Below are 13,143 nucleotides of genomic sequence, written 5' to 3'. Positions count from 1 at the left end.
GTTTGTTATTGTAATTATTAAGCTACCCATGATCTTATCATTTAGTCCATAAGTTCTTAGTAACACCTTTATATCATAAAATAACCTTTATATCATCAACAATAAAGGAATCAAGTGAAACCTTGACTTTTCCTTGGATGGAATTTTGGATCAATTAAAATATAGAGCCACACAAAAATTATTACATGTTATCATTTATTCTAAAAGATTCTTCACTTGTAGTCCTGGTACAAATCTGTGAAATGGCTAGGTTACAATATCATCATCTTTTAACAGGCAAAAGTTGAAGCTCCTGTTTCTGATGCATGAAGAGCAGCATTGTCCACCTGGCAGGCAGGGGTTAAAAATTCTAAGGGCAAACAAGACTTTTGCCATCTGTTTTATACATTTCTTTGATTTGCTCCTTGATAGTGCAGTCTGATCAATTGGGTGAAATTTGTCCCAAAATAGACTAAGGCTAGTAGTGCTGTGGTGAATAATGTTTGATGACTTGTTGACTTTGATGTATTTGACATCCACTCCAATTTCTCAAAGCATTAGTTACTGCAACTGACAACAGTCCTTAAGTCTCTCACCCACATAATCAGATTACATAATTAACTCTTACTCCTGGGTTTAATCCATTTAAAGGTTGAGCCCCTTGTTCAAACTTGCACACTACATTTACCATTAAAAATACAAATACTCACTATTCAGCCATACAGTTCATGTTCGTGGGCATAAATATGTATTGGGCCCAACTCAGAGTCACATTAGTCACAGCTGTTAAGTGAGGGTTAAAATGAGTTCTGGAAAGGGCCAACACCTATTCATACCCAGAATGTTTTGGTTTTATTACTATTATTATCATATTAAAGGCATTGGGAAAATAAGGACTGAAAAAAAAAGACAAAAAACCAGTCTGAACAATCATACCAGCATGCAAGTGTTTTAGTACACCAAACTCTCCATTTTAGCCTGCAAAATGCATCACAATGCCCAACAAAATGTTAATGATATAGAGATATTATTTCACTATTATTCAATGACAGAATTCTCCTTCAAGCTTAGTTTCTTGACCATTTCATACCCAATTATTGTAATAGCACTACAGGGCATCTCAGAAACGGCACTAGCAAACATTCCCTTTGTTAAAGCCAGAGCTCCTTCATTCTTGAGCAGATCATGCAGAGTTCTCAAAATAGACTTTCTTCCTTCCACCTGAAAGAAGTTGTAAGTACATTTATCTGACAGAAAAAGAGGTTGAATACTAAGATACCTATTCCCTTCATTTGAGGAAATTTTCAGTGATGTCTATAATTTTTCAAACCTGATTTTCCCAAAATGGATAAAAAAGATAACAAGATCATTCAGTCACTGACTAACATCAGTGGGCATTTTGGAAAATATTATGAATCAGTTGGCTCACAGATATTTCGTTTTGTTTTATTTCATTCTTTTGCTTCTGAGAGTTTTGAATTGAAGAAAAGTAAGTTAGTGCAAAATGAACAAAGGGAGTAAGTTTCTAAAAAAAAACTGTGGTGCTATGTTGGTGGGGGAGTATCATAAGATAATTTTGGTATTATCAACCGAGTCGATAATGTAAATTGGTCACCTAAGAGAGTTTCAAAGCAGGTGTTTCAAGTGCTAACCCTTCATCAGAGCAAATATTGAAGGGATACTGCTCCAAACGTCAGCTTTGAAACTCTTAATGGTGGCTAATTCACATTATCAACTCAGTTAATAAACCCAAATTATCTTGTTGGTGCTAAGTCTGCCAAAACAAGTACAAGTCCCAAATATAACCAATGATCTTTTCAAGTTTGCATTTGTCAATTCTCCTATAGCTCCTTCTTTAGCAGTATCTGAACCATGATCAAGTCTAAACTTTTAGGTCTTCAACAGTCAGAATAATAAGGTATATGTCAAAACTTTCAAAATTGTCATGTTGGTTGACTGGGTTTCACTGAATGAAGCTACCTAACTTAAACACACATTAGCTCCATTGACATGGGACGAAGAAAGGTTGATGAGACTAACATTTTCCACTTCAATAAGACTCAAGCCCATAACTCACCTGTAGTCTGACCCTAATGACGTCAATGGGATTACCCACCACAGCAGAGCTAATTCCAGCTAGCATCCCGGACAGACCCTTGATAACGAGATGTGACGTTCCATCAGGAACCATTTTCCCAATCATATCTAAGTAGAACCCATAAGAGGCCCACCAAGTGGCACTCCAGAGCCCCTCGACCATCAAAGACGCCGTAAACCCACGATAAAAGCCAAAAACTCCATGCTCTTTCAATACTCGCTTTACAATCACGACAGATCTCAAGGTAACGCGCTGCTTATTTCTTTCTCCTTGCCCTTCGACCATCATTCGCTGGCATATAACATCTACTGGATTTATAAAGGTTTGTTCTAACGCAGCAGCGAGACCTCCAGCTAAAAATCCGCGGGCTGCATTTTGCAGCGTGGAGAATTGTTCTCTTGAAATTTCGTAGCTTGAAGCGTAGATATGTCCAGTGAGAACGCCGAACTGACTTACCGGGAATCCTTTGTAAAGTCCTAAAAATCCCTCGTTTTTCACAGTCTTGTAAACGACATCCAGCGTGTTTTTGTAAAGAGCTTTGGTCCGCTGGAGTTGGAGTCGAGTTTTCACTAACTCGACCGGAAATAGCACAGCATTTGTAGTTAACATGTACACGTTCATAAAAAGAAAATACTTTTTCTTTTCCAACTGATGCCATTCTATTATTTTCACTTTTTCTGGCATGGTGACAATAATAATTCCTAAATCTCCTCACTTCCATTTCTAGAGAGATAAAAATATTACATGGACGATGAGCGACCCTGCAAACTCGTCGCCATGTTGTATACTCAGTAGCCTGGCCAAACAATAGTATCCGCGCCTCCCGGTCTTGATAGCAAAACACGTCAAACAACAACCAAGCAACAAAAGATGTGTTGATTTTCAAAACTGTGTCAATCTTAAGATATGAGGTTAGAAATCAGACCCCATTTTAACAGTAAATCCTGAAAGTGCAAGTTTAGGTATAGATGCCGTATCATTTACATTATGGACAAAACCGTTTAAGACTTGATTTTGGCTGTCTAGGATTTTATACATATCCTTTGTCCTTTAGGTGTCTTCGTATGTTTTTCTAATAAATAGTGCTACTGTAGACTGACTTGTATTGTTATTCCTAATATATCCCAATCAGAGATCACATGGAAATCAATAGAAGGAACATTTTCCATAATCTGTTGGTGAGGGTTGTCCAAGGAAGAACTGTTGTTAGTGTTGGAGGTGGAGGTTTCAACAACCTTAGGGGAGTGATGATGACTTCAGCTTAGGTTGTTGTAATGTTAGTCACTAGTGATAACAATAGTCTTTCCTTCTTATGAACAGATTCACTTTGTAAATCTAATATTCCTGTATAATTTGCATGCACCACAATTTACATAAAGAAACAGTTACTGTTAAATCACTCCTGAATCTGTCTTGCAAATTATTGTTTGTGATGTTGAAGAAAATTAATGTTCTACCCTCTCTCTGATGTCTTTTACTTAAAAAAGACAATTCTCGTAATAAAATCTATGTAAAAATAAAGTGTAACTAAAAAATGTTAAAATTACCAAACAGTGTACAAATCTATTTGATTAACAACTTCTGTTTTGTTAACATGGGCTGCTCAAAGAAAGTTACTTTCTGATCCAGAAAGCTATGAAAACCTGAAATATTTCTGAAATAAACCCTGTCACAACTGGTCACATTTGAGTTATAATGATGACTGAGCAACCAGCAGAGTTCTTACTCAGTTAATTAATTATAACATAATAGGCACAGACCAGTTCTGGATCATTCACACTTCTCTTAGTCGTATAGCCTATCTTAGTCACATAGCCTATGCCAGATGCCTGATGAGTGGAGAAATTAGAATAGTAAAAACAGCAAAAATCATGGAAATCTGGGTAGGAAATAATTTTCACATGTCCACAGATCTCTACCTTTCTTTACTCCCCTTTTTATTGTATCTTCTAATTAAATGCTTGGAAAAAGTTAAGCTATAAATATGAATAGAGTTAAATTTTGTAAATGTGTGAAAAAAATATAATTCTATAATAGTTGATAATGCTCATAATAAGCTGTTGATTGCCTGCAAAATCATAAGCTCTACATTATACAATAATCTTGACCACTTTAAATCTTGTCTTGCAGAAGCTGTTTCAATGAAAATTGTGATTTCCATCCTTAAGTCCTTCTCCCATTAAACAAAACACACCTCTGAAGGTTGCTAATTGTTAAAAAAATTCACCATTTTTTACGTGTTTTAATTACCTGCCTTCAAATGAGCTTTAATTTTTTTAAATATACAGAATAAATTTCCTTATATTGTTATTAAGATTAATTCCCTACATTCACCTTGAATTCTAATCCAACATTAATTATTCAATATACCTTCGATCATTTTATTGTAAAGCTTCAACGCGCAATCTCCTCTCGCCGGATGCTGCACTAAAGTGGTTTCCTTGTATTCACAACGGTTCTCATACATACGAAATTCCTTATTATGAGTCACCTTTACGCCAGCTTTATTTGCCAAAATACCAATGTAAGCATCATCGATCTTGAGCGGTTTAAAAACGTCAAAATACGAAAGAAACTTTTCCACCACGTCGCGTGACAAAATATAACCTCCACCACTACAATAGGGCTTATAAATGGTTTCATTGTATTCCTCGGGTGCGACACCATATCTGCCATTTCGCAAAACAACACTTCCAGCCATAAGATTCCCGGTATAAAACTTTTTCTTCGGTGTCGTATATTTGCTTAGAAAATCCATCAAACCGAAAGTGTTCACAAACACGTCATCGTCGGACTTAAGAAGATAGTCAAAAGTGCAATATTTAAGAGACCATTCAAAACCCATGGCAACTTTATAACTCATGTTCCAGAAATGTTCATGATAATCTGCTTGAACCATATCGCCGTATATTTCGGACTCCTTCCTCACTTTGCCCATTTCATCGTGTTTGTCGTTCTTCCCCAGAAGGAAAACGGTTTTCCACTTGGTTTTGATCGAGTATTCGGCGCCCCATGTCTTGCGAATTAGATGGCGCCTGTCAAAATTCCCAACGTTCGTGGACACCAAAATAAGAAGAAACAGCGAGTTGGGGCAAATTGCCGTGCTCAATAGTCTAGTGCGATGAGTATGGAGTTGATCATTGAATGTGGTTACAGCATGAGTTGCCAACGCATCCAATTGAATGCTTGATTCTATTGAGTGCGTTTTCGACAGCTCATCCGGAGAAAGAGTTACTTGTAAATTGACGTTTAAATTGATGTCGTTCCATACTCGCCAAATTCGTACTGTGAACAGAAAAGCAATGCAGGTCAGAAACAGTGGAATTGATTTCCTCACGTAGCGAATAACGAGTCGCATAGCCGCTACCAGCAATGTTCCGTGGTTAGCAAAAGTTCAGAAGAATTAACCTAAATGGGCTACGTCTTAGAATGTCTTACATTTTTTAAAACAGAACTCGATATCAGGTAGCGTGACGTTGGTGATGAGTAACGCAAGTTGCATTTCTTGTCTTTTGAGTCTCTATGTTCCGTTTTCCCAAGGGACTTAAGGGAGCTCACACTTTGTTTTATTTAAATTTGCGTACATCTGATTGTAATGGGACAAAAATTACCATCTTTCTTGTTAAATTTATTTATTCTTTTATTACAATTGAAGAGCAATTGATTGATAACAATGATTATAGCCATAAGGACGATTTGTAAAACAAAATCTCTCCATAAATAGATAATAATGAGAATAAAACTGACGGTAATTTTAATAATAGTGATAATTAAATAATACGATGATAGTATAGGTTACACTGTATGAAAATGTATGATAAAAACATAAAATAAGAGCATGACAGGAAAAAAATTGAAATGGTTTACGCAGAGACGGGCGTCTCTTCGTTTAATAACTAATCGCGCCTCAGCCACGTAACTCCTTAGCTGAACCGCCAGGGGCGGATCTCTTTAAAAGACCGAAGTCCAACATGTTCTTTAAATTTAAAATCCATATGGAGAATATGAGCTTTCCGCCTGAAGTGAGATCATTTACAAGAGCCAGCATTTTGCATGCTAACTAAACTGAGTACAATGAAACGACGCCTTACGGTCACCTCGGTAACACAGCCACTATTTCATGGCCCGGGAAAACGGCTATACATATTCTTGTAAAAAAAAAGTCTCGTTGATGGAGTCACCGGTTAGTACGGCCAACAGCCACATTTCAAGGTCCCAAAGAATAGAATACTTTCTACATAATCTGTTCTAATTTCACCCCGTTAATATGCCCACAACCGACAAGCCTTTGATATGTCGATTTTATTTATCTTTGTCATTTACAAATCAAACAGCCGATTTATTACAAACACGATAAGGGAAACGAATCTTGACTCTAACTTTGCGAAGCGATCAAGAATCTGATCCTGATTTGGCTCATTGGGAACCGTATTAGGAGGGTACCATGATGGTTCCATGCTTTTGCAAGAACTTTTGTTCGTTGAATTGGAATGAGTTCCGTTTAAGTGCTTTCTCCAGCAAGGCTTTGGAATGAGGGAGGCACCTCTGTAAAAATTCTCGAAGGCTATGCAAACAAATTTCTCCTCGTCAGTACCATTGGTAACGTGAAGACAACCGTATGGAGAATTAGTCAGGTCAAAAAGAGTCAAATTCCCTTGATTTTTTTCCTGTCCCACCCTCGTAAGGAGACAAAAAAAGTGTATACCTCTAAATTTGAAACTGTTGCACTACAAGCCATTATTGTGATCATTACTTACTTCATGTCGCAACATAATAGCCCGATGTAAACTTTTGATCTGTATGCTTTGCTAAGTTTGATTTGTGTAATACTCAGGAAACGCCCGAGGTATATATTCGGCTTGGTTTTTTTTTTTTGTTTTTTTTTTTTGCGCCAGTCACAAAACGCAGTTCAACTACAGCGCATGCGTAGAATGAACCCTTGAGCGTATGGTTTGTAAGCTCAATACGAAGAGGGTAAGATTAAATAAAGTGACACAACAGGAGAAGAATTATTTGTTGAATTGTTCTGTGAGGGTATATCAAAGGATAATTAAATTGAAGTGTAGAGCAAGTCGGTATTTATCATTGTTCTCTTGTAATAGACCCATGTGTCTTAATAAGAGTCAGACACACGTATCAAACTATTGTAAATTTCAACTGAGTTCAGATATCGAGAAAAACCCTGGTCCTACTCCAATGTACATCGACCCTAGCAAAACAATAACGGCACCATATAGCCAAGCGAATGAGTTGGTATTTAGACAAAATTCACGTGTTACAATGAGTTTTATACTCTTTGATTTACAATAACAAACAAGGAATCAATTCTGCTGATGATCTCGTGTCAATAATGAATATTGGAAATCGGTTGTAGACAATTATTTTTAATGCAGACAGAATTACCCACACTTTTAAATGTGTTAGAGACTGACTATGAACTTCAATACAGTGAAAGCTACACTGGTACTATTTATCGAGAAGCTACAATAGAAGGACACAGTACTGTACCTCCTTAGATAGATTCTTTCAATCACTTATATCCCAAAATTTCAACAATTTTGTATTGACAATAGGATGTACTGCAGTTGCTATCTATTGTAAAGGTAATGTGGGCATTGAAAAGTTATTTAATTTCAACCTTTAACATCCGTAGGAACCTACTCCTATATGGTAATATATTATTTTGATCGTTGTCTAGTACCATAACAACATTCATTACACTCCAGCAGACAAAAATAAACACAAGTAGACTTATTCATGACCGGCAATGACGAAATTGCGTGACGACAGCAACAATGGCAATATGGCAGTCCCCTAGAGATAACTCCAGATGTGCGATATTGAAAGCCCGAGTTCACGCAGCTATGCGTCTAGTTACAGGGAAATTATGGGTACATTGTCGATTTTATTTGGCAGCCGCTGTTCGGAAACGAGCCTGCACTACTCTCTTTAAGGGAGCATTAAAGACTGAACCCGATGAAATGGAGGAAATCGGAACCAAGTTATTTATCAATTTATTTCTGTTTTGGTTTCATTACTACTAGTATGGTAAGCACTACTTTTGTGGACTTTTCATCACAATTTTCATAGAATTAAAGACAATCAAGTAGCTTCCCACGGGAGCCCAAACAATCGACGACAGTAAGACATTATAAACTTATCAACAGTTAATTACCTCTTGAAGACTGAAAATTGTCCAGGAGAATCCACACTTTGCTCTGCTTTTTATTCCATGCTACAAAATTCAACATGGACAGAGAAAGTATACTTTTTATCATTACGACTTGATTGCATTTAACATGTAAAGAAAATCGTATGGTCTTGAAGACATTTTTTCAATTATTACCATAGAGCATTGACAAAAAGATAGTCAATGGATCGCCCTAGCCATTTCGGTACATCTTGCTTTTCCAGCTTATCATTCTGTGGTAAAGCATTAACGCGCAGTCTCCTCGCGCTGGATGCTGCACTAAAGTAGCTTCCCTGTATTCACATTTGTCTGCGTACATACGAAACTCTTTATTATGAATCACTTTAATTCCAGCTTTTTCTGCCAGTATACCAATGTATGCATCGTCAATTTTAAGAGGCTTTAACACGTCATAATACGATGAAAACGTTTCCACCACGTCGCGGGATAAGATATAACCTCCTCCGCTACAATATGGCTTATAAAGGGTTTCGTTATATTCTTCGAGGGTAACTCCATATCTTCCATTTCTCAAAACAGGACTGCCGACCATGATATGACCGGTGTATAATTTACTCATTGGCGTTGTTTGTTTGATTAGAAAATCCACCAGACCGAGAGTATTCACAAATACATCGTCATCTGCTTTAAGAACGTAATAAAAGGTGCAATATTTGACCGCCCATTCGAATCCCATCGCAACTTTGTAACTCATGTTCCAAAAGTGTTCTTGATAATCTCCTTGCACGATATCGCCGTATACTCCGGATTCTACGGTAGCGTTTTCCAATACTCTTTCATTGTTGTTCTTCCCTAAAAGAAAAACTGTTTTCCATTTGGTTTTGATCGAGTGATCAGTACCCCAAGTTTTCCGTATCAGCTGACGCCTATCAAAATTCCCGACATTCGACGACACCAAAATAAGAAAAAGTAGAGGGTCCAGTGGACAGGTCGCGTTGGTAAGCAATTTTGTGCGAAGATTTTGATTTTGAGAATAGACCTCTTGGTCTAATGAGTTAATTGTCTCTTCCCTTTTTGAGGCAGTTGTTTCAGGCTCGCTGTACACTGAAGACGAAGCCATAAGAATCACCTTATCGTTGATATTGTTCAGTGTCATCCATAAGGTCCAGACTACCAGAAGCAACAGGCAAATGAGGACAAGAGGAATACACTTCCTCAAGGTACGAATCGCCAATGAAGATAATCGTTTTAAGCCTCTAAACAACGTCTCCGCACACCCTGTAAGTTCCATCGAAGTGCAATAACCCGCGTGCTCAGTTGATTACTATAAAGTTGATTTCTCCTAGTCGCTACTCTGTTATTGAATCGAACTAATTCCAAAAGAAACTCTCAAATTTACTTGCTGATTACCCATCAGACCCTATTAACGGGTGATCCAATGGGTAAAAGCACCTAATGCTTTATTGACTGACCAGAGACCAGTGGTTTGTTTACCACGATTCTTTGTGGTTGCATGTGATTGGTGAGTACATGAATGACATCTCAAGATATAAAATGTGTTCGCTAGAACTGCCCCTGCCGATCAGAAATTTGGAATTTCTGATATAAATTTTGTTGTTTTTCCTGCTGATATATCTCATCTCTGTCTGAAAACGAACTTCAGCGTTCCATAAGATGCAAACAAACAGGTTCTCGACCATGTGTCAAATACATTAATTTTTGACAAAGCTTAAGAGGACATGGCAAATGTGTTTACATAGAATATGATATTTTGAGTGACGTTTCTGAATGGCAGCAAGAACGTGAAAGGGGCTCAGAATTTCTTCTTTAGATTTCTCAACTTCCAATTTTATACCAGTCTTTGTCTCTTTTTAGTTAGTTATTGTGAGATACCTGACATTGCTTGACTCCAACCGAAATCCCAGGCTACGGGCGTAGGCAACACCTCGCGCACTTTTTTTAACATTTCGCATAAATTTTTTTTGTTTATTTTTCTCCAAACCTTTGCAAGTGATATCCAGAATTAGATACAAGGTGAAAAATTAAGTAAAAACTATGAAATTTTTTCAAGGAAAGAAGACTTTCAAGACAAAATTACACCACTTAAATTAAGTCACATTGTATATAGGAAAGAGAGGAGGGGGGCGCGTCTAGATAAACTGATGTTGTGCCCCTAAAGTTCCGTCAATAATTTCAACTCTTGTCACAGATAGTCGTCGTCAAAGATGAAACACTTTTTAAAGCAGAATAAGCTAGTATGATCTAGGAGAAATGATTTTATCAACACCTTTGAAGCTGTTAAAAGACAGTAAATGTAAAACTATGTCTCTGATCGCGTTTTAAGACTGAAAAGGGAAGAGTAACCTAACCGTTCGAAAATAGTCTTGTAATGTGCTAAAAATTCGTCAAAGGACCGTGTGCCACTTCTTTTATCTCAGAAGCCGCACTTGAACCTCGCTCGTTGCGAACGTCACGAGGACAAGGACGTCACCATTTTTAATCATAACTGATCGAGTAACCTGGCCGCATGCGTATTATGTTTATAATTCGACTCAAATGTAAATAGCGGGAAGTAGAATATTACAGTCTTAGTAATCGGCTTTTCTATTTCAACTTTAAGCATGGACTTAGATTCTAATTGATAAGGTTCGAGAACAACCTGGTTGTTATCGGAGTCTGTTGTGTCAAAGACAAGGCGCAAAAATGGCGGCGCTCGCTGTCTAAAATTTTACTCATTTGAAGAAGTTACCGGTCGTTTCGTTCTCAGCTCGGTCGTTTCGTACTCAAATTAATAGTGTGTTTTCCATGTTAACAGTTGGAAAAAAATATCACACTAACAAGAGCTGTCATTTTAAAAATGTCACAAGTATGAATAGACTTTTCTTTTGAAAACATCACACTTACATTGCGCTAGGCGACAATTCACTTGTTTTTGTTAAGTGTACACAACAGAGTTTTTGCTTGTATCTTAATCGCTTGTCTCTGCTAACTTCTCGTGTGCGACGCTTAACATCTGTTCACGCGCTCGTGCGTGAGGTATTTCGAATAAATAAACAAATCCGTCGGCAGTTTGGGCTCGAATCGATCAGCGGATTGGGTGCAAACCGATTTAATCTTGGGTACGAGCCGACTTAAACTTAGGTACGAACCGGCTGCATTTGGGTTTGAGACAACCAAGGGTACGAAACGACCGGATGCCTTTGAAGACCACTTCCTTTTTAACGTTCCCGCCAAATTCAGAGTCCTTTTCCCTGAAGCTTAAATAATTACATTCCAGCCAAATTGTTAATGCCACAATTCCACTCTCCTTCCGGTCACTGTGCGCGTCTCAAACATGTCAATACTTAACCCTTTAACTCCCAAAAATGACCAAGAAATAATTTCTCCCTATAATATCAAAACACTATCAGGCAGATCGGTAATGAAAATAACGAAAATCATTATATACTTACCGAGATTTACGCGCCAAAAAGCATCGAGATGTAAATAGTCTCTTTGCACTAGAGAAGCCAGCTGATTGGTCGTACGAATTTTTTCCACCAATGAAAAACGACGTATCGACGCTCTGATTGGCTCTATCATTATTTTCACAAGTGAACAAAACCGTGTCGCTCACTCGCTCGCCGCTCCTCGTAACTGACAAATAGCACATTTCCAAGTGCTTAGGCCCATTTTTCTTTAGAAAGATGACTTCAGATCAGACTAACCGTTTTCAGAGCCTTGATTCATCACTAGAAGAGTTAATAGACGGACAGGAAAATGAAAACATCAACAAAAAGACCAAACACGATGTTGCTCTGTTCCACGAATTTCTTGTTTTGAAAGGCGAGACGAGACAAATGGACGTTTTGACTCCTCAAGAGTTGAACAAGTTTCTCAGCGAGTTCTCTATAACGGTTCGTAGAACTATTTCGACATATTCTCAGGATGTCTCATTTTATTCTACCTAGTTCTGCCTTTTAAAGGCATTTAAATTTTTGCTTGATAATTTAAATGTAAAGCATTTTACAAGGAAGCCATTTCATTGCAACTCTTGAACTGTGAGGCGGCTTGACCGCGCGTTTTCTTTTGAAAGAAAATAAAGATGTTTATCTTTGAGCTCTGTTCGCTTATGATATGTATATAATAAATTAGGGTAAAACTTCCGCACAGCCCCATACTACATTATGCATTCAGTTCCAGGATAGAGAAAATAATGACAAAAAACATACATTTCCACTGGGAAACAAACAAAGGCATGCTATGCATGCCAGAGTTATTTTTTGGGGGGTGGGTGGATTACTTTAAACATTGTAAGTGATGTCTAACTTCTTACAAAAGGAAAGAAGAGTATTAACGCGGATAAGAACGAAAATGTCGAATTAACTCACACACAGGGTATTTTGTGGTAGCAGGTAATTTAGTGTTAACAACTGGGTTGAAAACGTAAATTAGCCACCGTAAAGGGTAAAAAAGCTGACGTTTCGAGCGTTAGCCCTTCGTCAGAGCGAAGGGCTAACGCTCGAAACGTCAGCTTTTTTACCCTTTACGGTGGCTAATTTACGTTTTCAACCCAGTTGTTAACACTAAATTACCTGCTATACTCTCCCACCGACGCAGCACCACAGTTTCTTTAGAAACTTACCCCTTTATTATTTTGTGGTAGATTGGGTGTGTTGTGCGAATAACTGTAATCAAAAATAAACTGTATTGGTGCCACGGATACCTGTCAGTACAAAATGTAGACAGCAGACCGGATACAAAACGTAGACTAGGTACAAAATGTAGACTGCAGACTGCAGACTGGGTACAAAATACAGACTGAGAATCTAAAGAGTTTTTTCGTCTGGCTTCTGATAACATATCATCTTACAACTTGCCTAGCGTAACGCAATCGCTTTACCGCGATCAGCTTTCACGAGTATTTGCACTATTG

The 13,143-nt window shown here is 37.7% G+C and overlaps 3 protein-coding genes across 3 annotated transcripts; all 3 read right to left on the bottom strand.

Moving 5' to 3' along the window:
* Window positions 1-178: 178 nt before the first annotated feature.
* On the bottom strand, window positions 179-2,887 carry LOC149049894 (solute carrier family 25 member 44-like). Its single transcript, XM_089195526.1, has 2 exons — window positions 2,057-2,887; window positions 179-1,200 (listed from the first exon to the last, which is right to left on the bottom strand). Exons 1-2 carry the CDS (start codon window positions 2,759-2,761, stop codon window positions 1,018-1,020), a joined length of 888 nt encoding a protein of 295 aa, XP_089051652.1. The 5' UTR covers window positions 2,762-2,887; the 3' UTR covers window positions 179-1,017.
* A 497-nt stretch (window positions 2,888-3,384) lies between these two features.
* LOC113668286 (beta-1,3-galactosyltransferase 1) lies at window positions 3,385-5,435 on the bottom strand. The gene has a single exon (XM_089195525.1). The coding sequence runs from the start codon at window positions 5,433-5,435 to the stop codon at window positions 4,431-4,433; it is 1,005 nt and encodes a 334-aa protein (XP_089051651.1). The 3' UTR covers window positions 3,385-4,430.
* Window positions 5,436-8,074: 2,639 nt separating this feature from the next.
* Window positions 8,075-12,698, bottom strand: LOC149049893 (beta-1,3-galactosyltransferase 1-like). The gene has a single exon (XM_089195517.1). The coding sequence runs from the start codon at window positions 9,517-9,519 to the stop codon at window positions 8,461-8,463; it is 1,059 nt and encodes a 352-aa protein (XP_089051643.1). The 5' UTR covers window positions 9,520-12,698; the 3' UTR covers window positions 8,075-8,460.
* Window positions 12,699-13,143: the final 445 nt, after the last annotated feature.

Source organism: Pocillopora damicornis, chromosome 2, assembly GCF_964200805.1.
Source record: "Pocillopora damicornis chromosome 2, jaPocDami1.2, whole genome shotgun sequence".
Classification (NCBI taxonomy): Eukaryota; Metazoa; Cnidaria; class Anthozoa; order Scleractinia; family Pocilloporidae; genus Pocillopora; species Pocillopora damicornis.
The sequence above is the reverse complement of the archived record's forward strand: the minus strand, read 5'-3'. Positions and strand labels throughout refer to the sequence as shown.